Here is a 27,312-nt window from a genome sequence, read left to right as displayed (position 1 = left end):
TCCACTTGTAAACATCTTTTAAGTTTCTCTCTTTAATTTCTACTCATAATCCCTTTTTAGTGCCTCTCAATCTGTATTATTTTATCAACTTTTTCTTTAACTAAGACAAAATTTTGAAAATTCATTTCAATTTAGTATTTTAGGTATAAAAATATCTCAATTTTATCCTTAACCTATATTTTCTTTTCATTAAATAATACTTTTTGTATATTAATTACTTTAGAAGCAAAATAATTAAAATTCATTTTAAAATTTCACTTTTTCATAGCTATTTTAAATAAAAATTTGAGATTGAAACTATAAAATTTGAAATCATTAGCAAATAAGTTTCTACATATAAACCTTCCAATTTTTAGATATTAGCAACCCCATCAATTTTTATAATTTATTTTTATAGAAATACACACATATATTTTAAGGTTGAAAGATATATATATATATAAACTGATTTAAATCGATATCTCTCTAGCTATGTTTTAGTATAAGGAACATAAATTGAAATAATGGGAGAGGCAAGAAGGTAGCAAGACATCCCCACATAACACACACGTATTCATACACACATTAAAGTAAAATATTTTTCCTTTTTTTCTCTTTTTCAAAGAACGAGTAGAAAGTTTTAGAAGCAAAACAAAAGGACCCAACCCCACTTTATTATTACAAACATATAGTGGAATAATAATAATAATCATCTTCATCCTTGCAAGTATATATGAAGCCCTTTTCTTATTTAAACTCACTCCCACCATTATTCCCTCCCCATGCACACAAATAACCGACCATGAATAACAATAACAGCTACAACAAGCTCCACACCTCCCACTCCGCCAACACCACTCCGGCAGCTTCCTTCCGCCTCTCCGGCAATGATCCCCCTCCACCCTCCTCCTCCCTCCGTCGTCGCTCTCGTATCCTAATCATCTCTTTCATGTCCGTTCTCCTTATTGCTGCTTCAGTCGTTTCCGCGGCTATCCTTGTTCGATCACATATGACATCTAGCCAACCCCATTTCCCTCACAACAAGCCTTCCCAAGCCATCTCCCGCGCGTGTAGCCACACGCTCTACCCATCTCTTTGCCTCTCCTCTCTTCTATCCTTCCCCGGCGCACAATCGGCCGACGTTCATGATCTTGTTCATATCTCTCTCAACTTAACTCTTCAGCATCTCACCAAAGCTCTTTACTCCACATCTCAAATCCCTGTCTTACAAATCTCTAAGGACCCTTTGGCTCATTCCGCTTATGAAGATTGTATGGAGCTTTTAAACGACGCCATTGATGCCTTTTCTCTCTCTCTTTTCTCTAAGGATGCTTCCAATCATGATATCATGACGTGGCTTAGTGCTGCATTGACTTACCACGACACGTGTACGGCTGGATTTCAAGATGTGGCTGACTTGGGTGTTAAGGATGAGGTGGAGGCCAAGTTGAGTGATTTGTCGGAGATGATTAGTAATTCTTTGGCCATATTTTCTGGGTTTGGTGGTGGGGATTTGCCAGTGGAGAATAGAAAGCGGCGGCGGTTGATGGAGAGTAGTACGACGTCGTGGGCGGCGGAGAATGGTGGTGATCATGAGGGGTTTCCTGCGTGGTTGAGTGGGAAGGATCGGCGGCTTTTGGCTGCTCCCCTATCGACGATTCAAGCGGATATTGTGGTTGCTAAGGATGGTTCTGGCAAATTCAAGACGGTGGCTGAGGCCATTGAGGCCGCTCCGTCGTCGAGTGGCCGCCGGATCATCATCTACATTAAGGCTGGAAAGTAAGAATTAACTATACCCTTTTTTTAAATACTCTTAGGAAATCAACTCTCAGCTCAGTTATTGTTTATTTTGGCATAACTATACTTTTCTCTAAATATTCTCATATACATCTTTTTTACTATTTAAATTATCACTGCACTCTAAACTATCATACTTTTAGCACGTGTCGACTTATGAGTGGACACTAGTGTTTAGTCAGAGATACACATAGTAATTATTTTTCTAAAAGTATAGTGTTTCAATGTCTACAAGAGACTATATATACATATATTTGCCCTTTGATTAATACATTTTTGCTAGTAATGTAATAGGTGGTTTTAAAAACTTTAGTTTGAAGAAGATAGCTAGAAATCTAGGGGTATAGTTAGTTGGATTGTTAGAGAGTAGTGGATGATGATTTTCTTTATAATTAATTATTAAGTTAATTTTCTTAATCTTTTTTACCTTTCAAAATTCGAATGATTATTAGTGAAACTTCTTTTTCTTGGGAAAGTGGAGAAAGAAAATGGTTGTGATTAAGCCATAACTAACCAAGATTAATCAAAAGGAAGCAGGGAAAGAAGGAAAAAGAAAAGTTTTATTGACTTCAGTGTCATAATCATGCAAAGCTGTTACTTTACCAATTCCTAAAGTCCGTAGTTTTTTTTTAATATCATGATAATAATTATACAATCAAAACAATATTTTATATGTCCCCTCACAATAATTAATTTAAGTCCTTTTCAATTTAGTTGCTTTCATAATAATAACTCTTAATAACAACCAAAAATTTAAAATCAATAAAATTCAACACATGAATAAATAAAATAACCCATCATTAGAATAATTATCAGTATATATATATTTAAAGGGAAACATTTTTAGGAGAATTTATTTATTTAATTAAAATTAAAATTAGGATGTTTTGATAATAATAAATTGAGAAATGGTGTGGAGTAATAGCAGGGAGATAAATGTAAATTTGTAGGTACGAAGAGGAGAATTTGAAGGTGGGAAGGAAGAAAACAAACTTGATGTTCGTGGGAGATGGGAAGGGCATAACTGTCATTTCAGGTGGCAAAAGTGTTTATGACAAAGTTACCACTTTTCGCACCGCCACCTTTGGTATATACTCTCTCACCCTCCTTTCCTCTTTTCTTTTCTTTTCATTTTTATTCCTTTTTACTCAAAATTCTCTCCATACATAATTAATTAAAATAGAGTTAAAAAATCTTAAATTGTTTTTTTTGGAAAAAGTTAATAACAAATTAGTAGTATAAGCTTAATTTAAAATTAATTAAATAATTAATTTGATTTTTGAATAGAAATGAAGGCTTTTAATTCTAACACACCGGATATCTAGGGCTTGGAATTATGGTCGTCCGGCCTTAGTACTAAAAGTGGCCATACTATATCACCTTTTTCTTCTTAAACTTTCTTTTTGTCTATTCAATTTTCAAAATCATATCATCCCCAAATTAAGAAGTAGATTTAAAAATTTTCATATAAAATATATGAATATCAAAATGGACCCATATGCATGTAGATTTGTTAGAATATTAGATATTTAACGAGTATTTAATACGTACAATAATACAGTAAGTTTAAATCCTTGTGGTAGTTTTGAGAGTTTAGAGAACGAAATAATATTAATTAAAAAAATAATTTCTATAGTAATAATAATAATTATTATCATAATTTTTGTTTAAAAAAATTGGGGTTATATTTCAAGATAGTGACAAATTAAGCTACTTTGGTAGCATTTAATGGGCTATAAAAATAATTGTTTGATTTATATCCAAATAATCATAAGAGAAACAGTAGATTCCAGCTGTGTTTTGTCAAGGAGTCTTCATCATTAATTATTTTTGTAGGAAAAAACACACACCATTCATATTTTTTTAATAATTATATGCTATGCTAGTGTATACGTTTACTACTAAACTGAGGCTTACAAATTCAATCTTTGACGTAACATTTTCACATGGCATATTATTAAATATATATCATCATAAATATTCTTTTATTACTAAGGGTATTATAAAACTTTGATCATCTTTCAAAAGATAATAAAGTATCATATGATAGTCGTAATTAGGCAAGTTGTATTAAAGGGTTATTATTATTATTATTCATATTATAAGAAGATTCTATAGTAGGTGTTTTAAAAATCTTTTTGTTATCTCTATAAGAAAGATGATGTGTCTTTCATTATTATATAATATATTGTGCCTATCATAATTAATTTGTAAAGTATTCCACTCTAATAAATTGTTATAATATTAATAATTTTTGGAAGAAGAAGAAGAAGAAGATGAGAATAATAATAAAAAGAATGAAATGGAATGGAATATCCCAATTGTTCATGATGATTTAGAAAAGTCATAGTAGTATTATTCCCATGTTTCTTGCATCATGCTTACTTCCACAAGTTGGTAAAAAGTTTTCTTTTTTCAAATGGGAATCTAATATGGTCCAAATAGAGATGCCAAAAGCTTACTCTCCATGGAGATAAGGATAGATGTTAGAAATTAATTATTGACTTTTATTTCAAAAGTTCTCCATCTCTCATCACATAATCTATGGTTCATGATTGTGTCATGAGGACTTAAACATTAAACATTATTAAGATTTAAATGGTATGTCAATGTTTAATATGTTAATTTTTTTTTTGTTGTAAACAGCGGGTTCAGGAACAAACATAATTCTACGAGACATGACGTTTGAGAATACGGCAGGACCAAGTAAGCACCAAGCAGTGGCATTACGGTTGAGTGCAGACCACGCGGTGGTATACCATTGCAACATCATTGGATATCAAGACACTCTCTACGTGCACTCTAACCGTCAATTCTTCCGGGAGTGCGACATCTACGGAACAATAGACTTCATCTTCGGCAACGCTGTAGTGGTTTTCCAAAGTTGCAACATCTACGCTCGAAAGCCAATGGCAGGACAAAAAAACACGATAACAGCACAAGACCGAAAGGACCCGAACCAAAACACAGGAATCTCAATCCACGCTTGCAAGATCGTAGCCACCGGCGACCTTGAAGCGTCCAAGGGTTCTTTCCCCACATTTCTAGGTCGACCTTGGAAACTATACTCTCGAGTGGTGTACATGGTGTCTTCCATGGGAGACCATATCCATCCACGTGGGTGGCTTGAGTGGCAAGGCTCTTTTGCTCTTGACACTCTTTATTACGGTGAGTATATGAATTCCGGGCCGGGGGCCGCCGTGGGGCAGCGGGTCAAGTGGCCGGGTTACCGAGTCATTACTTCCACGGTGGAAGCCTCCAAGTTTACCGTCGGCCAATTTATTTACGGTTCTTCTTGGTTGCCTTCTACCGGAGTCTCCTTTTCTGCTGGATTATCTACTAACTAAAAATGCATATATATATATATATATATATATATATATATATATATATATATGTAGTATATTATATGATATGATATCATATGTATTTAAATAATTTCTTTAAAAATTTGTTTTTGTTTTTTTGGAGGTTATTGTTATTTTGTTTTTAGGATATGGTTTATGGTGACAGTGTATAGTCTCATTCCTTTGATTATGCTCTTCCAAAATAATATGGGCCATATACATCAAACCTATGACAAATATTTGGATAGGATATGGTCATTTATATATATATATATATATTATATACACATACACATATATATGGTTATAATTTTGATTGTATTTGTTGTATCAACTTCATATATTTTGATCAGAATAAAATTTGTTTTCTCTTTTCCTCTTCATTATTTTCATAAATGTGTAATATTCCTCTGCACGTATTGATTCGGAGTAGAATAAGAAAGACAGTGGTGCGTTTTAGGCGTTGGTCAATTTACCTAAAGAAATAAATAGGTGTCTTTGTTCTTACCTACTTACGTATTTTTTTAAATAGGGTTACACGATACAGTTGCATGTGAAACCCATGGCACACCTAAGTATTTTCTATTTTGATAACATAGATGTTTGTCGTTATCAATTTTATAAAGTGCACGTTATTGGTGATTAATAAGATAGTTTATGATATAATTGATAAAATTGACATATTTTGCTTGTGTGTTGTGTGTCGGCTGGATTTCTTGATCACCGACAATAAATTTTGTTGTTGTTGACGATGATCATTGTTAATATAGAATTATATACAATATAATATACATTCGATGTAGACAGGAATGATTGGGTATGTATATTTAGCAACGACGTAAAGTGAGGTTTAGAGGAATTTGAAACGTCATGAGTTAATACTTTATTAGTTGATTAAGTCAACGTTGATGATGTTGGATGATCGATTAAGAAAAATGTTAAATTAAATTGTGAGTGATTTGAAAAAGGAAAAGAAAATGATTTAATTAAAGATGATAAAGAATTGATGAAAGGTTAGATTGATTGTCAATTTCATAAATTGGAAATTGAGCTTATCTTTTGATGTTGGGTTGGTAGGTACACATAGTGGTTGATAATGATAAGTGAAACATATAGCAAATGGAATAATGATATTACATAATAACCTCTCCCCCCCCTTTTTTTTTCTTTCTTCTTCTTAATTCATCTTTCTTTTTTTAAAATTATACCATTTTCTTTCTATTTCCATTATCGTCGGCAAGACACCAATAATATGAAAACAATATGATAATCTCAATGTCCTCATCACAACCCCCAACCTAATGTCTTCTTTTTTTTTCCCAACTCTACTTTTCAAAAAATGAATAGATAATTAAATACATAAATGTCAATGCTTTAATTTTCCTTCTAGGTCAGAATCACGAATGCACTTTAACAATAATCTTTATAAGATATAGACATTACTCACACTCGTTTTTTCTATTGTCGTTAGTATGAAATTCCATGCATGTAAAAGTGTTAAAGCTCAAACAATTTTGAAGAGGAGGTTTAATCTACAAGTTTGAATTTGAATTAATTTTGAATGATTAAAGGTAGTTTGCATTCAGTGGGGGAGTGAGATAATTAAGAAACCATGAATGATAATAAATCCAATTACTTATTATAGTTTTCTTTTCCCAAAAGTACAAACCACAATTGAAACTTGACAACATATATGGATGAAAAGGAAAATTATTGTTCTCTTTCTGCTTTTCATGAATAAGCTTTCACTTTATTGATTTTTTTCATACTACCAAAGGAAACTAAAATTGCCATGAAATGAATAACTTTATTGATATTATTCGTTGGATGAATGTATGAAAAATGAACAATAACGTTAATGACATTTTCAACTAAAATAATGCATGCCCTTCGATATCCATTAACAAAAGAGTCATTCATATTCGGGAACTTAATGACTTCCAACGCATGTGTTCTTTATCAATAGTTGACATATGTTATACCGTTCTTCCCTTTGTTTTGTTTGAATGTGTTTTTAAGATCTATTGCTAGGAATGGGTAAAAAGCATAGGTTGGATCAAAAGTACTTTCTACTTCTCCTCTTTCTATAGATAGGAGTTTCCATTTCTCATCTCTCACTTGCCTTTTCTTTGGGTTATCCAATAATACATTGTTTCTCCTCTTTCTATAGATAGGAGTTTCCATTTCTCATCTCACTTGCCTTTTCTTTGGGTTATCCAATAATACATTGTAAAAATAATAATGATCACAACCTTTTTTCAACCTTGTCAATGGCCAAGGCCTAAGTAGAATTTTTCATTTTTAAAAAGATTAAAGTATATAACAAAATTTAATTTCTTTTAACAAAATATCATACATGTATTAATCATTATGTACCATGCAATTAGAATGAAGATGGAAAAACCATAAACTATGGAAAATGGTCGAAAAATTCGAGACAAATACATGGATAATATATTTGAAAAAAAAGTTAAACATATTGATATATCGGTGAATGAAAAATTGAATACTACTTTAGCTAAGTATGAAGATGGACTCACAATGTCGGTCATGTGAAGCAAAATTCCCATAATAAAGTCCAAGTACGAAGGTTAGACCTATAGGAACAACCATATGATAAAGATGATAAAGATGATGCCTACTTGAGTGTTTTCCTTTTCACATGATGGTTCGTAATGAAATAAGTCCGATAGTTCATAATGGTTTACTTTGACTTTGTTAAAGATCCAAAAAGTTAATTAATGAAAAACTGCTATGAAAACTTATCATTCTATATAGTCAAGAGGTCTCGTGACATTGCAGATATGTTGAGATACAATCCAAACGATTAAAGATTCGATCGTTAGAGTGATGGTGGCTAAACATCTGGTTGATATGAGTTTTTCCTTTATTGTGTAGGCAATGGTTCAATTTCTTTTCAAAGTTACAAAGTTGGGCATAGAAATTTATATATACTAATGTTTGATTGTATTAATTTAATAGAAGTCACACTCAATTTTATATTTTATAGGTGAGTCATGTTATGCCTATTTAAACAAGTAAAATATAAAATTATCTTTTAACTCAATTAATAAAGTGTAAATAGCAAACTGCATAATTGTATGGAGATATTAAAAAAATTTATTGGACAAAACCAAATCCATAATAATATAAAAGATTAAGGACCAAAAGGAAAAGGAAAAGGGAAAAAAAAATGTATTAGAAAATAGAGGCTAAATCTAAGAAATAAACTAAACTATTACAAAATATTTGACAAAGGAAGAAACTGTGGGGATTCCATAGGATTAAACATCATTTATTTCAAAACCACTAACAAATAACAAAGATTATGAACAAAAATAACCAACCGTACCTCACAAGTTCCTCTGAATGAATTCCCAGATTCTTTCTTCCATGTAGATCCGATCTTGATGCTGTCGAGGCATGTGTCGTTCGTCCGGGAATATCAGTAGCTCATACTTCTTTCTAGCAGATATGAGTGCATTCACAAGTCTTGCTGTATGCCTGAAGTGTACGTTCTCATCAATCATCCCATGAACAAGCAGCAGACTCCCAGTCATCTTCTCTATATGGTAAATCACCGAGCTTCGCTTGTAAACTTCTGGATCTCGAGTCGGTAATCCCATGTACTTTTCTGTATAGAAAGTGTCGTAGCCATCCCAAGAAGTAACAGGGGCACCCGATACTGCACATCGAAAGATATCTGGATACCGAGCCAAGCTCATTGCTGACAGAAAGCCACCATAGCTCCATCCATATAAACCAATCTCTCCAGCTCTTGCTAGACCCTGTCTGATCAGCCATTTTGCTCCAACCAATTGATCGTCTGCATCGATATAGCCGATATTGTATTTCAGAGCAGCTTCAAATTTCAGTCCACGTCGAGCGGTTCCTCGGTTGTCTAACTACAACCAGCAAACCATTCAAAATGACATTAGAAAATTTTTTTGGAACAGTTTGGGAGTATTAAACTAAGAACAAACTATATCACTGAATTTTCAAGGAAAGAAAACTAATGATCCAAAACAGGATGTCTACACAAAAAACACTACGATTTCGGTGTGAACATGGCAGCCACCATGGCAGCGTCATTGATGATTAAAGACAAATAAGACTACAGTTAACAATTTTGGTGAAATCAGACATGTCAGAATATCGACGTTTATAGAAAGAAAAGTTGGCAAAGGGAAGAGCTGCATTAAGTACAAACCTTCCACACTAAGATTCCTCTGCTACGCAGATACTGAGCTCTCATGTCCACCGTATTGATCCACGAATTGGAGACTAGTTGTACACTTGGACCTCCATACACAATGATCATAGTTTTGTACGGTGGCGGTCCAAATATCGCCTCACTAGGCTTGTATAAAGCTCCATAAAGCAATGTCCCATCACAGGCCTGTACCTCAACCATCTCTGGAGGCTCAAGATGAAGCCTTTCAATCCTTGGAATCGCAAGTGTTTGCTCATAAATTGGCAAAATGACACTTCCATCTTTCAAGGAACAGAGCAACACCCTCGGGGGCGAATCAAGTGAATCATGAATGTCGACAAAACTTCCCATGCGATGATCGAGTACAACGACATGTTTTCCCTTGCCATGAGTCAGTCTAATTGGTGGATCCAAGGGTGTGTTCCCGGCAGTAGTTAGTTTGGCACAGTAAAGATGAGATTCAAGAGGCCCATCAAGAGTTCCAGTAAAATAAACTAGCCCAGTTGCCTCATTTACACCAGCAATCTGTTCGACCATCCAGTCGCCTTCAGTGATTGGCCCCAAGCACGTCCCATGGCCATCATGCAGATAAAGATGTCTAAATCCAGTTTTTTCACTTGCCCATATAAATCCCCCAGAATACTTGCTGATACTTTTGTCTAGTGGTGTGAAACAATCATGTAAGTTAATCCATGAATCTTCTTCTTCTACCAGCAAAACTTTTCTCTCCCCCGTCTTAATATCAAACCTGAGTATTTTGAGCTTGGTATGTAACCTATTCAGAATCTGAGCAATGAGAATATTTTCGTGCATCCAACAGACTCGGGCCAGATATTCCTCCTCACCTGTTTCTCCACAAAGAAGATCCATCCAAGTAATAGGGCCTCCAGAAACAGAGACAACACCGAGTCGAACTACAGCATTGGAAGTTCCTGCAAATGAATAAGCATGGTCTTCTTGTGCATCTGAACCAACCGAGCTTTTACCTTGATGCATGATTCTAAATGGAGGGATCTTTGAAGTATCAACTTGTGTAAATGCAATATACTTGCTGTCTAACGACCACCAGTACCCATTTTTCCGATCCATTTCCTCCTGAAAGAAGAAAATATTCATAAAATTGTGAAAATGTCCAATTACAGTTTAAAATAAAACAAAAAAGGCATCATTGAAGATTGCAAATTATTTTTAATCTCTTCCAATAGTAAGAATTCCACTTCCTTCAGCTTCCAAGCAGTAACGATTTCAAGATTCCATGTGAAAAACAGATGCTGGTATTCTCACCTCAGCTATATATTCTGCAAGTCCATGCTGCAATTCGAGGAAAGGTAAGTGTCAACAAAGAGTGAAAATATTAAACATTTATATCATACATGATACATTTAAGAGTAATCTAGATGAACATTTTAGTTAAAATGTAAACTTCTTCAACCAAGATGCCAACTGAAAACCTAACCAAACACCTTTTCCTCCATTAACATATAAAATCCAGAAAATTCATACAACTCTTGACAGGAAAAGACATCATACACTATGTAAATACTAAAATGGGTAAAAATGTACAGACGAAAGGAGAAAGGGGAGCCGAGCTCTAGGATTCTAGTTTCTAAACTCCAACTCACTTTGTTCTACAATCAGTCATCATCCGAAAGCAGAAAGATGACAAAAATAAATTCATAGAAGATTAGAGTTCATGAAAAAGTAAATGTAGGTTTACCGAAATGTTTGTGTTAGCACCAACAGTCAACTGTCTCACTTCATTATATGATAGATTCATTACATGTAATTCCCCATCTTTAACAAATGCAAGCATGGACCCATCTGGTGAGAGATGTGAATCCATGATTGGTGAAGAGGGTTTACTGGAAAGCTTAAGCTCTGGGGTTGAGCCAAAAAAATCCTGAATATAAATCTGCATAGAGAAGGACGTCAGGTACAAAGATATTTAATGAGATCAAGAATATCCATTTCAAATAATACTTCACAAGAAGTAATCATAGTACAAAAACTTTAACGAGATAAAAAAGCTAACCCCAGCAGGCAGAGGCACCATAATTGCTTTCCTTTTGGTGCTTGTTTTCACCCATTCATACCGAGTTACTCCTAAACCGCGTTCCCTCAATCTTTCTCTCCTCAGTTTCTCTTCTGGAGAAATATTACATTCATCCAGTCCACCATCAGGAGGACTAAAAATCAACTCCTGTTTGCCAGTTTTGATATCGAAAGCAAAAACCTTCTTATTCAAAGAACAATCAGGACTAAATAAGTAAGTGACAAAACTATCATCTGGACTAAAAGTTAATGAAGTGGGTGCGACATATCCTGGCAATGGATATTGTACAATCTCTTCAACTGGGAAAAGGAAAGAGTCATCCAAACTCTGAGCAACACTAGAGTTAGTGACGGTCATGTTGTTTGAAAGTGGCCTTGAACGCTTCAAATTTTTTTGCTTACTGTCCTCGTCAACTGATTGCATTACACCGAACATACTGGATTACGACCAACCTTACCAGAAGAAACAAATGATCTAATAAATGCCAAATGAACTGGAGTAAATATGCTTTGCTTTTAATTTATTCGGTCAGTGAAAATAATATATGAAAAAGAGAGAGAGAGAGAGAGAGAGAGAGAGAGAGAGAAATGTGGGAGGGAGACAGACAAAAAAGAATGAATGATTGAGATGTATAAAGGGAAGCAAGAGTAGGTTGCACTGGATTTTCAGATCAAGAAGTTTTGGATGGTAATGTCAAATGTAAGGTCTCTAAATGGGATTAGAACACATTTTACTCAAAATCAGATACAGGACAGTTTAATCATTTCGAACTGCAATTTTTAGACGTAAAGATCACAATAGAATTGATAGTTACCATAGAAACAGGACCATTTAAACATTTCAAATTGCAATTTACTAGAGCTAATAATCATTCTAGTCACAGAATTGCTTGATATTATCTTCAAGGCAGAACTTTAAAAAGTAAAAGTAGCAGAAGGAATCACGTAATTTCAAAATGGACAAACCTTTAATTGTTCTTTACCAACAAATGGGGCAAAGGTCACATGATTATTCAAACCTATTAGCCAAAATTTTACAAAAGTCTCAAGGTAAGATAGATACCTTAACAAAATTCAGTTTCAGATGGAACATGATTCTCCACAACCTGCAATGAATGAAAGCAACGATGGCATGGATTAAAGAATTGTAGTTCCAGAATTTCAGAGTTCTTCAACAGCCAAACAGAGAGAAGAAAAGGTTAATGAAATTAAGAACTATAGTTCATCAAATTAGTACATTTTAAGAAGCTCGAATAATCAAAAGGGTAATGAATCACCCACGGGATCCAATCAAATACAATGAGAGTACACTCAAAACACTTTTTCACTAGACCAAAATCCACCACGAATAAGAATCTTTGGAATGAATGATAAAATCAGAAACTTGACATCAAAAGTTAGAAGCAACTTTTTGTCAAGGCCCGGATTCGAACAAATCAATCAGACCTGAGAAGCCGACGAAAACGATCAACCACTAAAGGGATGAGAATTCAGATTCCAGAATTAAGAATCAGAACTAGATTCCACGAAACCAGCAAATTCGGAAGAAAAGAGAGAGAGAGAGATCGGAAACTGGGATATTTTGGGCTAAACATTTGACCTTCCAAATTCAGAACCTACAATTCGAGGAACAAAAAGAAACCCATGATTCGAAACAGCGTAAAGTTTCAAAGTCTTATTGATCAAACACAAAGCACAAACATCCACAAAAGAACTCGTAATCGCATGCGTTAAAGTGAAAATGACCCACTTGACTTTAAGAACAGATTGAAGAACACTTTCTTCCAGTTTATGAAAAATAATGGGAAAAAGAGTATTGCAGCTCCAAATAGAATGGTAAGAAATAGACTTCTATCGTTCTGGTTCGAAAATCAAAAAAACAAAAAGAATCATCAATGATGATCATCCATGTCGAATAAAGAAACCCATCATCAATCAACAAACTCTGAAATGGGATATTGAAAATGAAGCTAAAAAATCAACTCACCTCTTGTTTCTGTCTCTTTCTCTAAGCCCATTATCTCTTAATCCATCTTAATCATCACAATATATAAAGAGAGAGAAAAAAAAATCACATTTCCTCTATAATATAAAATAGAAAGAGAATCCAATAGAGGAGAATTTTCCAATAAATTTTGCTTCAAACAGAAACAATACAAACAAAAGAGAGGAGAGAACAAGAGCAACTTCAAAGACTCAATCTTTTCTTTCTTTTCCCTTATATATATTGATTTTAGTTGGAGATTTAGAAACTATATCTCATAACCAAAGACTAATATATCTTCTCAAGATTTAACAGCTTCACCCATTTAGTGAATATTATTTAGTTGCTTTGTTTTTGTAAATATTCTACTCACTATAAAATTTATTTTTCTCTAACTATAAATATCAAATTTGTAATTGAATCAAACACTACTTAAAAATAAATGATTTTAAGCCTTTAGAAATTTTTTCTTTATAAAAAATAATTTGAATTCATATTTAAAAGTAAAAAGATTTTTCCAATTCACTTTTGAAAACATGAAACATATTATCTTTCCATTTAAGCAAAATTCTTAAAATGACATTGCAAAAACTTATAAAATAATGGGCAGGTGACATATAATATAGTGTATACTTAGCTCTATAAATCATTATAAATGTGATGAGACATTTTGAGAATTCATGTTGATTGAAAGTCCAACAAAGCCACAACAGGTGGTTAAAACCTATACAAAGTTTTCTATTTCAATTTCATATGTTCCCTTCATTATTGACCCAAAATTTATACAAATTTTTAGAGAAAGAATCTCGACAAATTAAAATATTACCCTGTACACAAATTTTATGGAAAAAAAAATCAGATTGACGTTGAAGGCAAAAGGTGGATGGACCATAAAGTTTTGAAAATGAAATAATGACGTATCCAAGGGTCAGGTTAGCCCAAAAAATAATAGCCCAAAAAATAATTTCATACAATATTCCTTTTGAACTTTGTGCACTTCCTCAAAATGATAACTTTAAAATAATGAGAAGACCTCAAACCTCAATAATTTTTCAAAAATATAACATTCTTGGTTTGTTTAGACGATTTGATTTGATCATAGTTAAAAAAATACTTCTAACAATTAATATTTAAAAAAAAATCTAAACATAAAAGATAACACTCGAAAGACTAAACACACAAGAAAACACACGAGTGGTAAATTATGATTATACATATTAATTTCTCTCGCGCTCTTTCCTTCATGTTTAAAAATTGTCAACTACCCTGGGCATCTACCATCACCTCAAACTCACATTATTATAAACCAAACTTTTAAAAAGTTAAATAAAATTATAATGTTCTAAATGGAAAAAGAAAAAGGGCAAAAACAACAACCAACTCAAGGTAAGGTTATAAGTTACGATTATAACTTCGAACATTCAATTGTAAAAATTAAAATCAAAACTTGTTCAAACTAGACTCTCAAATTTACCTGGTATAATTGCAACTTCCAATATATTTTAGGGTAGTTTTTGTAAACAAGAGAGGGACGTTTTAACCTTTTTTTCATTACTACAATAAGACAAAGGTGACCAAGCCATCCCTTCTAGATTACTGCAAGGCAAGAGAGAACCATAGTCTCCATTATTAAGAACACAAGTTTCAATAAATTTAGATAGCAAGCACTGAAAAAAATGCCTATTCCAGAGAGGAACTACAGATGGCATGTCATGCCACTGCCTATTCCATAGGATTCCCTTGAGAACTTTCAGCTAAACCATAAGATATTTACCTAAAAAATGAAAATGCAATAAGGTTATACATTTTTTAGAGTTAAATATTGCAGCTGATTGCTCTCACAGTAGTTCCTACCCCAAGTTGTTCACTGGAAGACTTGGTTCTCTACTCCAACCTTCATCGTGGTGTCAACCTCTCTGGCTTGGCTGAGAGTTGTTGCTGTAATATTACACCATCAAAATAACATTCAGAATATCATCAGTGTTGATCACAGTTTGAAACTATAATCAGATTTCAAACAGCAGCCACAGCAATCCAAAATCTTCACTTTGATCACTACATCTTAGATCTCCCAAAGCTTTGAATTTAACAACATGCTGATATTTAATTTTCATTATTATAATAGTAAATTTGACAGGTGCATTCCCAGTATGTGAGCTCCAGTTAAAGGAGAATGGGGTACGATAAGCATCAAAGTTGATCTTTGTCAATGTCACGTCATAAGATTGAATTTCCAGATCAAAATACAAATTTTCCGGAACAAAAGAATCACAGCCATTCAATCATAGAGATTTCAATGGCCACGAATGATTATACAAAGGAAACTGAATTGTGAATTGGCAAACTGATGGTATTACAAGTACATTAATTATCAGTAAGAGGAAAAGAGAAATGGAATACAATTCTGTGAATTATAGAATCCGAAGTCTAATAGTCTTTTTATGGATACCCTACCCCCTAGTCTAAATAAATTTATTCCAAAGGACTTTTGGTATACCCACTAATTCTAAGACCTCGTTTATAGGTATTGACGTTGCAAATCAAGAGATCATCAAGTAGGCAACTTTTCTTGGCTGAAACCTAGAGTAGTCCATGTCTATCCCTTACCTCTGGTCTTCCCTTGGAGGGAACCCAGTATGCATTTTGGGATTGTCTTGGTATACTTGGCCATTGTCAAGACTAGGAATGGCAAAGTAGAATTTTCCTAGCTCAGCTTGGCTCATCAAATCTCTATACGAGCTTGTTTACAATTTTAGAAGTTTTTATCGTCAATATCTTTGGAGATGTTTTTGTAAGCTCTTATTGAGCAAGAGAGTCCCCTTCCACTGCCCTTTTTCTTAATGAAACTTAGAAGTACAAAGAATATACATGACATTAGACAAATGATTGAGTTCACCACTTCAATAAACTGCTACCTTTACTAAACAGAAATGGTAGAAAGAGGGAGAAGAAGCAGAAGAGCTCTTACCTGCGCTGCGTATGATGAGCTCTCAGTCAGAAACTTTAGAAACTCCGCCTTTTTCCTGTCAAAATTGCCCTTAGTATTGTCCAGTAATGCTTGTTCTCTCCTTATATCTTCAACCATCTTTTCCTTTTTCCACTTGAGTTCTTTAATCTGCCTCTCGGATTCAATGTAATTTTCAGGTAGGCTTGATTTCATTGAGGGCTTTGGGAATCTCAACTGAACATCTTCCCTGTCATCAAATATGCAAAAAAAGTTGAGATTAGAACTAGGAGGGTTCAAACCTCCCACCTCAATGATAGAAGATAATGTCAACTATCCTTTGAGCCAAACTTGAGATTAGCACTAGATAATATCCATTTTTTAATTGAACAAAAAAGAAGTCCACAAGCCAAAACAAATATCAAACTTTTGCTCCTGAAAATTGAAGAGCAACCCTAGCACATTGTTTCACATGAGGTACTTTGGAAAAAGATGGACAACATTTTATGGTAGTTATTACCAATAGCATTTAAAAACAGAATTAAGATGTATTCCATAATTTACAAACAGGAGTGAGTCCATGGACCAACAAATAAAAAGGCATCCAATTAGATCAATTGACAAAAGGCAATTAACAAATAAAAAGAAATTCATCTCTAATGCACGATCTACTAAATAATTCAGACAAACTTGAAATAGAGTATCGAAAGAGAGCTTCATACTGATTGCCCAAGCAAAAAACACCAGTAGCCTTGATCATTCCTCCATCTAATGAAAGTGCACCATCGCTAATACAAGGGAGAGCTTGTAGCATGTCTGTTCTGGTTTTATATACTTGAAGACGAGAAAAAAGAGAGTAGAACAGGGTTTCCCTGAGACCATATCCATTGGCTGCGAGACAAAACAAGTGTGTGCTATCAATATTGATCATGTTAACAGCAAAGCCAAGAAAGCCAGGTGGACACTCTCCGTTAGGTAATCTTGGCTTTAGAAGGTCAAGTCTCCTTTGTGGGTCATTGGCAATAAAGTCACCAGCATATGGTCTGCCAAAAAAAAAAAAACCGTTTAGAATTCTCATGGACTAAATCAAGGGTAAATAAGACCTCCGAAGAAGATTTACAAGCTTAAAACTTCAGAATTTCAATCAGAGACAGCATATAAGATTAATGCCTCAAATGTTCAAGACAAATTACGAGAAACCGGCCATCCAAGTTCCTTCCAATTGAAGCACCAAGACCATGAAGGCCAAGACTTTTGTTTATGAAACCTTCCTTGTCATATGTTTCTAGCACCTTCACTCCCTCATATGTTCTACAGACAATTGCCAGCATAGTTTCCATTCCCAAGTACTCAGAGAGCAATCTGCAATTGTTTTTTAACAAAAAAATCGTGTAAATTTAGAATTATATACATTGTTTATTTGATGATGTAAAAGGACTCTGATAATAAACAAGCAATTCATAACGAGAAGAATGAAATCACATTTACCTCAATTCTGCTTTCATGAGAAAAAAAATTAAATGGTATAATACCCATATCCACTTTTAACTTCATTAGAACTCAATGGAAATTAACTCAATTTACTCACAACAAATTCCATATTCCCAAGTAGATAGAGGAAATAAAATAAAATAAAATTAGAAGTCAGATGAACCTGCTAAGATTATCATCATCAACTCTTCCAAGTCGAGCAACAATACCCAATACGTCCTTTGTCAACATGAGGTTGTAAGCTTGAATACCATGATGTGCGTTCAATTTACATATAATGCTAGCAGCAGATTTCTCCTGTTGCATAATCTGTTCCCTTGTTTCCTCATCATTTGGAGAATGGGAATGAACCTCGTTTTCCCCCACAGGTGTGCCAGAAGAATGATACTTGCCTAGAATAACTGAAAGGAAACTCTAAGTGGATAAGAGATACTAAATGAAATAGGTAGAAGTCCAGACACAAATAGTCGAGGAAAAGAAAAACAAATTTACATGTCTAAAAATATAATGTGAAAGAAAATCACATGCATGCAAGAAATTTAAATGTATAATACATTTTGGTGGGTAACATAATATCAATATTAGATACAATGGAGTTTCACCTCAAAACTAACTGACAGCAAGAGTAGTACATCTTATGAAGAGTGAGGTCCCTTGATTTTTCCAACACAGGATGCTCAATAATGAACCCCAAAAACTTCAAACCATACATAAAAATATAACCAAAACTAATATATGCTTTTCTTCAAACCATACATAAAAATATCACCAAAACTAATATATGTTTTTGGATGCAATGGTTGCCAAGACCAATCAAGTTGATGGTAAATAACAAAGGATCGCAAGCACGCTAAATTGCCCACGTCTCTCAACTTTAGAATAAATTCAATTCCCAACAATTATAGATAAAATACCTTGCAAGTCGAGGATGGATTCATCTAATTTATTCTTCTGAGTCTTAAGAAATTTAATGTTGTCCTCGTGCTGCTTTATTTTCATTCCAAACATGTGTAGATCCTCTTCAAGTTTCTGCAGGAATCAAGCCAATGATACATGAGACTCGTAATACACTAGATAAGCATGCATGAGGAAGCCACAGTCAACTAAGAGTCTAAAACATTATTTATCTCTATACGGCCGATATCTACTCAAACAAGCAATACAAGAAATTGAAGGAGAAAAAGAAACCCAAGTGAGTATGATGAAACCTTGGAGTAGTTGAAGATGTATTCGGCATGTGGGTAGCTCCCATTTTGCATATCATTCCTCACGACTAAAGACTTGTCACTTTGATCAACTTGCATATTCTGTGGAGAATCTTGGGCAGGCGATGACGGTATCCGAATAGCCAGCTGCCAGAAAGAGTAAAATTAGAAGGAAAGGAGGAAGAGAAACTCAGAAACAATCAAACCCAACAAGCTCTGAACTCCAATTCACACGAGCAGCGCCGTTAATGAACATGCAGGGGAAGGGGGAAAATCGACAAGACAGAATGATATTCTAGGTTTAGGAGTAGAGAAGAAGAGATAATCAGAAAGGAAACAGATAACAGTAAGGGGGAGAGAGATGCCTGCATATTGTTTGGGTGAAACATGGCCGGGGAGGTGAGAGGAGAGGAGACTTGAGAAATGGAAGAATATGGCGGGGAGAATTAAGAGAAAGAAGTGTGGTTGGAGTGTGTTGTTCCTCCAGCCACCGGTGACCGGGTTCCGTCAGCCAGTCTCCACCTGGTAGCTCCGGTGTGGTAGTGTCGCAGTCGAAGGTCAAAACGCCCAATTCGATTTGATGCCAATTCCTTATTCACTCTCTTTCCCTCTTCGCTATTCTTTTGCTTTTCCCTTTCTCTTTTTTCTTTCCTTCTAAATTTTTATTCATATTTTTCATAAAATCATAATGTCCATAATTTCTTGTTTAAAAAAAAAAAATACTCATCCTCGTAGTCGGGCTTAGGCCCAAAAGTTGGGCTAAGTCCAGCCCAAAAGTTAGGCTAAGTCCAGCCCAAAATTTAACACTAAATTAGATGGACCGCTTAAATAAATAGGTTTAATTACTCAATTATATTAACCTTTCTATTTGTTCACATTAATAATCTAATTAACTATTTTTACAGTCCAGATTACTTTTAAACTCTTCTTGTTATTTAATTTTATATAATAATCTTAATTCTAAAATGACCATGCAAGAAAGTTTAAATTAATTCATAATGATTTTAACAAGGAATGAATTAAATGTTTCAAAATATTATTGGTGAGAGATAATATAATTAATGATATTGGAAAAAAATCTTATATAATTAATATTAAATCTCGAAAAGATATAATTTTGAATTTTAAAATACTACTAGATGAGTAGACAAGCTATATAATGAAAAGAAAATGTGGACATTTGTTTTTGCAAAACATTTGAAGCTTTTGGAAAGAAAAGAAAAATCATTTGGCATTAAACATAAAAACTAATAACCATAATTAGTGTTAGAGATAATTGGAATTTATGAGAATATTTGTACATTTAATTGCTAATGAAAGTAGTTGAGATATATTGTTTGTTAGTTAGGTAGCTAAACACTTGAAATGCAACCATCACCCACGTTATCATTATTTTTATCAACAACTAATCATAAATCATCACTTAGTGTAAAATAAAATCACTCATATAATAAATTCATCTCTCGCTAATAAAAACTTTGTTCAACTTGTATATCTCTTTTTGTAAGTTAAAGTCGTATATATATATAGACTTTTTGAAGCAAACATGACTTAAAGTAATTGTTTTTTTTTAAAAAAAAAATAAATTTAGGGTTTGTAATTATTAAACTAATTGATAAGGTGTTGTTATGGTAAAAATTTTGTGTGGATAATAAGGGATGGGATGGGGATGGGACCAATGAAAGATAGACCAACTCACAATTATATCATACGACATTGCTTTTGTGACCTAATTAGGTAGTGTTTGTGTCTTAAGCAAATGAATCATCAACATTTGAATTCTATTCTTTTGGGTGTGGGTATGCTATGGTTGCCTTTTGTCTTCATTTGGATTTTTAATTAATCTTAATATCATATATTTCTATGTCTTCTAAACCATTTTTTAAACAAAATATTTAGCATGCATCAAATGTTAGGGATTAACCTGAACTTTTGTTCAAGAGATTATATGACACATACATAGATATAGATAGAGATGAAAGGACGTTGAAATGTTTGTGATACCCATTAACCTAAAAAAGAATTCACTTAAAGAAGAAAAAAGAAGTGGGTGAGTTGATAAAGAAAGGAAAGGGGAAGTGGGGAAAGTGATTTCTTTTGTAATTAGTTGTATTTAAAGAAACCGCTCCCACTTGTGAAGACCTTAAATAGAGAGAGTTTGTTCATTGATTGATTGGTAAATGGCATTGCCTTGCCGTTGCCGCTCACTCCATTAATTACTAAATAGTAATACTACTCTTCTTCACATCATCACACATTACAATATCATCCTTTTCCTCTCTATTTTTCCCTTCCCCACACTAATAATAATAACTAACAAAGAAAAAGAAAAAGAAAAGTAGTGTTGTTGTTGTTATTAATTAGTATTCCCAATCCCCCCAATGGGGAAGAAAGGAGGAGGCAGCAGCAGTTGGTTCTTTGCTGTCAGGAAGGCCTTCAAACCTTCTCCTCCTCAACATACTCAGGTATTCCTTTCTTTCTTTCATTTTACTTCACACATATAAACAACTATCAAACTTCTTCTTTCTCGTACTTTCATCTCCGTTCCTTCCTCCATAACTTGAGCTTAGTACCATTATCTTTTGTCATTTCGATAATCTAGAAATGTTTTATTTATTCTATCTTCATTTCGATTAGTTAATAAATATAAGCTCTCAAAAGAGTAATACGAACAAGTGTATGTCAATTATGGTTAAGTTATGCTCGCTTTATCATGTTTTTATATATTCTATTGTTGAAATTCATCAACTAAATAAAATTATGTATTTTTTCTTTTATTTAATTGAAGGTAGTTTAGTTTAGTTTTAAGAAACTTTTCAGTATGAAATTTGTTTTTAAACTTGGAAAATAAATTAATTAAAAATGATTAGAAATTTTTGTAGGAATTGGACAATAAAATTGGTTATTTAAACTAAGAAAAATAGCATTGTGCAGAAATGTGAAGAAGAGGGTCCTGAAGTTGTGTCGTTTAAGCATTTTCCAGCAGTTAAAAGTTCTTGTGAGAGCACCAATTCTACACCATTAACAAATACTGATAGATCAAACCATGCCATTGTGGTGGCTGCCGCCACTGCAGCAGCGGCTGAGGCTGCAGTGGTAGCAGCTGAAGCGGCAGCAAAGGTTGTTCAGTTGGCTGGATATAGCCGCTTATACTCCAAGGAAGAAAGAGCTGCAACTATTATTCAATCTTGGTATAGAGGTCACTTGGTAATTATAATTAACTCTTTCATTCATTTCTTAGAACGGTTTCTTCCCTTTAAAGAAATTAATCTCTCAACATCGTTACCAACCAATTATTTAACTCACAAAACCTTTCTATTTATTTCTTATAAAAGCAATGGAAGATTGAAAATAATTTTCATCTTTCATTGAGAATATGTATTTGTACTAGTGCTTTTTTTTCGTAATAATTAATCGTCACTTCTTTAACATCTTTTTCACTAAATAAGAGTCTTCATTTAACATCAAAATTCACTATTTGGTAATTACTTTTATGCTCCACTCCATACATTTTAATTAGCAATTTTCTTATGTAGGCTCGATGTGCATTGCGTGCATTAAAAGGTTTGGTAAGGCTACAAGCATTGGTACGAGGCTACAACGTACGCAAACAAGCACAAATGACAATGCGATGCATGCAAGCTTTAGTTCGTGTCCAAACTCGAGTTCGAGCACGGAGGCTTCAACTAACGCACGACAAGTTTCAAAGAAAAATCGAGGAGGTCGAAGAAGAAGAAAAACTAAAAAAGAAATATGAAAAATTGATGGCTTCCCATAGAAGAAGTGAAATGGTAACACAAAATAGAGAGAAAAATAGAAAACAGCTTTCTTCAAAGAAGCACGAACCGGGTCAATTTTATGAAGGCGGAAACCGGCGTACAACACAATGGGGTTGGAGTTCGCTGGACCGCTGGATGCCTTCTCAACCTTCCCATGCTCATGACGACATGTCGGAGAAGACCGTCGAAATGAACTTGGACTCTGGCCAGGGCCAGGGCCATGTTCCGAGCTATATGGCCCCAACTAAGTCGGCTAAGGCCAAGGCCCGGAATACGAGTGGAGTTAAACAACTGAGCCCACTATTGAGCCCATCAACGAGGAAAAGTTGGGCTCCTGAGTCATCGAGTTCGACTGTTAACCAGGCTCAATATGGCCCAATAAACAAAAGTAATGGGAGAAATACCCAATTACATGGTAGTTGTATTACGTGGCACGACCCAGATTACTATGGTGGTGAGGAGTGGACCTTTCCTCTTGGAGCCCATGGTTGGAGTTGAATTGGTAAAAGTAGGCCCATTGATATTTGTTTGCTCTTGAGTGATTTCATAAAAAATGTAACATAAAGTGTTTCCTTTGCACATCCTTGCATGTTTGAGGTTGATAAAACGTTAATTAATTATCATTGTAAAAATACATAAATTTGTATCTTATCTCTGTAATACCTAAACTCAAATTAATGCATTTTATGATGTTTATCAAATAAAAATAAATTATTGGTATAGCATAACTTTGAGAGATTCATTTATATAACTTCCCGTTTTGAATAAAACCCATCAAATATCGTACCACTCGTTTCTATTCTTCATAGGTTTTAATAAAAATAATAAATAAAAAAACAAAAACAAAAACAAAGAAACCAACTATTTATTTTGGTAATAATTTTAGTTTAAAAAAGTTGCCATTTGAGCCAACCACTCACTGATTTAGCGTTCGAGGATAAGAAATCCAATTTGTGTATAGAGTGTGTTCGCATAACTACGGTCCTATAAACTCATGGAATATCTAATTAGTGTATCAAACAAGTGGATTCCTAGAGAAAGACGTATAATAGAGTTGTAGCTCAAACACTACTTTATAATTCTAAAAGAAAATTTTGAGTCTTAGTCTCAAAATTCCAAACCTTGTGTATTGAGTATTCCGTCACTTTCGATCTTAAACATCATAATACATGCAACCAAGACTAGTGTCTTTTACTTATCAAACCATTTTACTTATTGTGTCACGTAATAGTAATTAAAGTGCATTTTTATTGTTTATATTTTCGCATCGACCGGCAAAAATTTAAGACTTAGGCAGTCAAAATTTAATCAAAGAAGATTTTTTCTAAAAAAAGATTAAAATGAAATTTCTTTTTATTATTTAGATTGGTAGGAATTTGTGTGATTTTGGTTTAGGGTTAGGCCTTCTAGGTATTGGCAGCAAAAAGTGGAGAATGGAGTGTTTGAAATTGGAGAGGGTGTGATGTTTCAAAAGAAGAAAAAAAATGGACCCATAAATCTTCATTGATTTTAGGAAAAGATTTGTATTTTGGACAAACCATCCATGAATTTCAATTGATCCTTTTATTATTATCATTATTGTTTAAGGAAAAGTTTTGAACTCAACCATTTATGAAAAGAATGAATATAAATAGTAAATACATAAATTGGTAGACGTAGACCTTTTTCTTTATTAATCTCTCCTCTAGTCGGTGGTTGGTTGCCTTCTTTCCTCACATTTTTTTCAATGGCTCAATCTCATTTATTTCAAAACACATAATATTTAAAACTTAGTGTAAGATTGTGGAAAACTTAAGATTTGAAAAGATAAGAACTGATATATGATTGGAGAAAGGTTAGATTTTCATGTTACATTCAATCTTCTTGTTCATTTTGGTTATATTCCAACAAGTACGAAACTCATAGGGAAAAGAAAACAGATTTAAAAGTTATGATGATCAAAGAAAGATTAAATCTTATTTGAATCTTGATCATGTCAGTATATAAGTTGAGAAAGAGACAAGAAAGAAAAAGATAAAATTGATAATATTGTTTTTGTATGGTGGAGAGATGAAAAGGAAGGTAGAAAAAGATGGAAGTAGGAATGAATGTAATGGGGAATGGGGATGACATATTTCTTCTCACTCTCAAATTGTAATAAAGTCTCTCAACCAACTCCACACCCAATATAATATCTCTCTCTCACACTCTCTACACTCACATATCTATTTACTCATAATTACTACCAACCAAATCTTCCTTATTTTTCTATCTCCCTACCCCCATGTGCTCGGAGCCACCGCATAGCACCCATCATCCCCCCACCTCCACCCCGACGCTACCTCTGTCTTGGCTTCCAGTACTGGAGCCCCCATGGATGCCAACCCCCCCGCGTTTAACTTTGGTCTCTGTCCCCTTTTTGTGGGAGGAGGCGCCGGGGAAGCCGAGGCGGCCATCTGCTGCATCAAAAGTTCTGTGGCAGGTTCCCGTGGTGGCCGCCGGGAAGCTGCCTCCCCCACCACGGCTTTTGAAGAACGAGGTGGTGAAACAAAGCAACAATCTAGCGTCGCCAACGAGGGTTGTAGAGGGAGATGATCAAAGGGGTGGGGTGGTGGTGGGATCAAAGAGATGGGGTTCTTTTAGGATGTGTGACAGTAATGGAAGCGGGAGGTTTCGAAGGGGAAGATCAGCTTCATCATCGTCATTGTCACTTTCGTCTTATGCAACTTCACACTTCCTGGTAATTATCTCCAAATATTTCCAATTAATCATTCTTTAAGATACTTTGCTTTTGCTTTTCCTGAATAATCTATCACCATATAGTTTCAATTTTTAAAAGGTTAATTTGTAGTTTAATTCTTTGGTTTTTCAAAATCCATAGTTTCATTTCTTGCTTATATCTTGATTTCTTAAATATACATAATATGTCACTCAAATGCTATCAAATATTTGAGGGATGAGTAATCAAATTAACAAAATTTATTAGCCAACTTAATTCTACAACACATGTCTAAATACATTAATAAAAATGACAATTCAAAGATACAACAAATTTCTATAAAATGAACCCTTAATTAATTAAAAATCTCTAATAATTATTCATAGTTTTGATAGTTAAGCTAGAAAATTAATTTTGTGAATATTTTATATATATATGGAAAAGAGTTAATTAGAAATCAGAAGATATAAAGTCAAAGTAACTATAGATATATAGTAATATTTGTGTATGATGATGATGTTGGTTGATGGAAAGTTAATTATATGATCAATTATTTAAGGCAATAGTAGTTTACATGTTAGAATGAGGCTTAGATTTAATATATGCTAAAGACAAAAGTAAAATATTAATAATAAGTAGCTAGAAATTTGTAATGACCCACCCACCACTAAACTTTTTGACAATAAGAGAGAATAATACACACATTTTCTTTGAAAGCAAAGGATGTGTTGAAATTTTTATTTAGTTCATAAAATATTTGAAGTGGACGATGATATATATATATATATTAGACTAATTGTATTGTGTTTGATATCGACCAATTAATCTGTGTTAGAAATTAGTTATAGTTACTTTTAATTATATTTTGTTAGTTGTTATTAGTTAATACTATATAGTAAGAGTTGTCATTAATGAATTATTTTGTTTATTATATAGTTTGAACCCATTTTGTGTCTAAACATCAATATTGCAGGTGAATATCTATGAAAGCTTTAAACAGATTGTCCCATGGAGAAGAAGAAGAACAAGATAGTTATTAATTAACTATAAAAAATTAAGTCTTTAATTTGCATATGCTTTTAAGTCTATAAATATATATAAATTAGAGAACTGATCAGTACCAAGTTTAAAAATTGTATATGTTATATATAAGAGATATTTGAGACAATTGATTTAGTATAACTCAACACATATTATTTTACCTTAAAAATATTTTAACGTAAGTTTCTATGGATTTATGAACGATTGATCATTCATTTACTCTAGAACGAAGAAGGTAAATGAGATAGAGAGTTGTTACGAGTTGAGATTAAGTCTTGATAATAAAAAAGATCGATAATAATATCAATGTGGTGGTGTGCCCTATTGATTTGAGTTAGTACGTACATTTCATATAACTTAATTTTAGAAATTCTTTAAAATATGGTCGTGGTGTGATGTGGTGTGGAGGTAAGGTAAATTAATTAATTTTCTAAACCAATTAGATGATCATTTCTATTTTAATTAATTAATAAATATTTTAAAGGTAATTTAAATTATATTTACCAGAATGTTTAAATCCTACGCACTTAAATTACAAACATTTATGATCCAAACAACTTCTTGATTTTGACACTTTGTAAGTAAAAGAATGTTATTGATTATGTTAATAAATGATGTGTTTTATTTACGATTAAACTCATAAGAGCCTAATATTAATTCATGTATGGAGGTTAAATAGGAATCATAATATATTCGATAGAGAAAGAAAGAGAGGGATTTAATTTGTAATGGAAGTGAGTCATTGTGTGCTTGAAATTTTTAATTGAAAAGAAGAGAAAAGG

The 27,312-nt window shown here is 33.4% G+C and overlaps 5 protein-coding genes across 10 annotated transcripts; 3 read left to right on the top strand and 2 right to left on the bottom strand.

Moving 5' to 3' along the window:
• Window positions 1-675: 675 nt before the first annotated feature.
• LOC101216816 (probable pectinesterase/pectinesterase inhibitor 61) lies at window positions 676-5,444 on the top strand. Its single transcript, XM_011656317.2, has 3 exons — window positions 676-1,758; window positions 2,727-2,863; window positions 4,423-5,444. The coding sequence occupies exons 1-3, from the start codon at window positions 782-784 to the stop codon at window positions 5,121-5,123; spliced, it is 1,815 nt and encodes a 604-aa protein (XP_011654619.1). The 5' UTR covers window positions 676-781; the 3' UTR covers window positions 5,124-5,444.
• A 2,802-nt stretch (window positions 5,445-8,246) lies between these two features.
• LOC101223131 (dipeptidyl aminopeptidase 4) lies at window positions 8,247-13,554 on the bottom strand. 5 transcript variants are annotated; one of them, XM_004145883.3, is made up of 7 exons: window positions 13,376-13,554; window positions 12,452-12,494; window positions 11,369-11,841; window positions 11,054-11,248; window positions 10,621-10,647; window positions 9,334-10,431; window positions 8,247-9,028 (listed from the first exon to the last, which is right to left on the bottom strand). In XM_004145883.3, exons 3-7 carry the CDS (start codon window positions 11,822-11,824, stop codon window positions 8,477-8,479), a joined length of 2,328 nt encoding a protein of 775 aa, XP_004145931.1. In that variant the 5' UTR covers window positions 11,825-11,841; window positions 12,452-12,494; window positions 13,376-13,554; the 3' UTR covers window positions 8,247-8,476. The 5 variants fall into 5 exon arrangements, with proteins under 5 accessions (XP_004145931.1, XP_011654615.1, XP_031741442.1 ...); XM_011656313.2 differs by lacking the exon at window positions 13,376-13,554 and adding an exon at window positions 13,139-13,337; XM_031885582.1 differs by lacking the exon at window positions 13,376-13,554 and adding an exon at window positions 13,139-13,336 and having other exon boundaries at window positions 12,452-13,004.
• Window positions 13,555-14,841: 1,287 nt separating this feature from the next.
• On the bottom strand, window positions 14,842-19,660 carry LOC101202858 (protein DEFECTIVE IN MERISTEM SILENCING 3). Of its 2 annotated transcripts, XM_031886323.1 has the most exons (9): window positions 19,378-19,660; window positions 19,016-19,159; window positions 18,722-18,836; window positions 17,971-18,208; window positions 17,487-17,678; window positions 17,039-17,359; window positions 16,341-16,566; window positions 15,227-15,310; window positions 14,842-15,146 (listed from the first exon to the last, which is right to left on the bottom strand). In XM_031886323.1, exons 1-8 carry the CDS (start codon window positions 19,399-19,401, stop codon window positions 15,269-15,271), a joined length of 1,302 nt encoding a protein of 433 aa, XP_031742183.1. In that variant the 5' UTR covers window positions 19,402-19,660; the 3' UTR covers window positions 14,842-15,146; window positions 15,227-15,268. The 2 variants fall into 2 exon arrangements, with proteins under 2 accessions (XP_031742183.1, XP_004145932.1); XM_004145884.3 differs by having other exon boundaries at window positions 14,842-15,310.
• A 1,527-nt stretch (window positions 19,661-21,187) lies between these two features.
• Window positions 21,188-23,519, top strand: LOC101217049 (protein IQ-DOMAIN 1). Its single transcript, XM_004145939.3, has 3 exons — window positions 21,188-21,477; window positions 21,947-22,219; window positions 22,549-23,519. Exons 1-3 carry the CDS (start codon window positions 21,394-21,396, stop codon window positions 23,287-23,289), a joined length of 1,098 nt encoding a protein of 365 aa, XP_004145987.2. The 5' UTR covers window positions 21,188-21,393; the 3' UTR covers window positions 23,290-23,519.
• Window positions 23,520-24,892: 1,373 nt separating this feature from the next.
• Window positions 24,893-26,699, top strand: LOC105435423 (hypothetical protein). Its single transcript, XM_011656309.2, has 2 exons — window positions 24,893-25,510; window positions 26,463-26,699. The coding sequence occupies exons 1-2, from the start codon at window positions 25,055-25,057 to the stop codon at window positions 26,520-26,522; spliced, it is 516 nt and encodes a 171-aa protein (XP_011654611.1). The 5' UTR covers window positions 24,893-25,054; the 3' UTR covers window positions 26,523-26,699.
• Window positions 26,700-27,312: the final 613 nt, after the last annotated feature.

The sequence above is a fragment of the Cucumis sativus genome, chromosome 5 (genome assembly GCF_000004075.3).
Source record: "Cucumis sativus cultivar 9930 chromosome 5, Cucumber_9930_V3, whole genome shotgun sequence".
In the NCBI taxonomy this organism is placed as follows: domain Eukaryota; kingdom Viridiplantae; phylum Streptophyta; class Magnoliopsida; order Cucurbitales; family Cucurbitaceae; genus Cucumis; species Cucumis sativus.
This window is presented reverse-complemented; position numbering and strand designations above follow the sequence as displayed.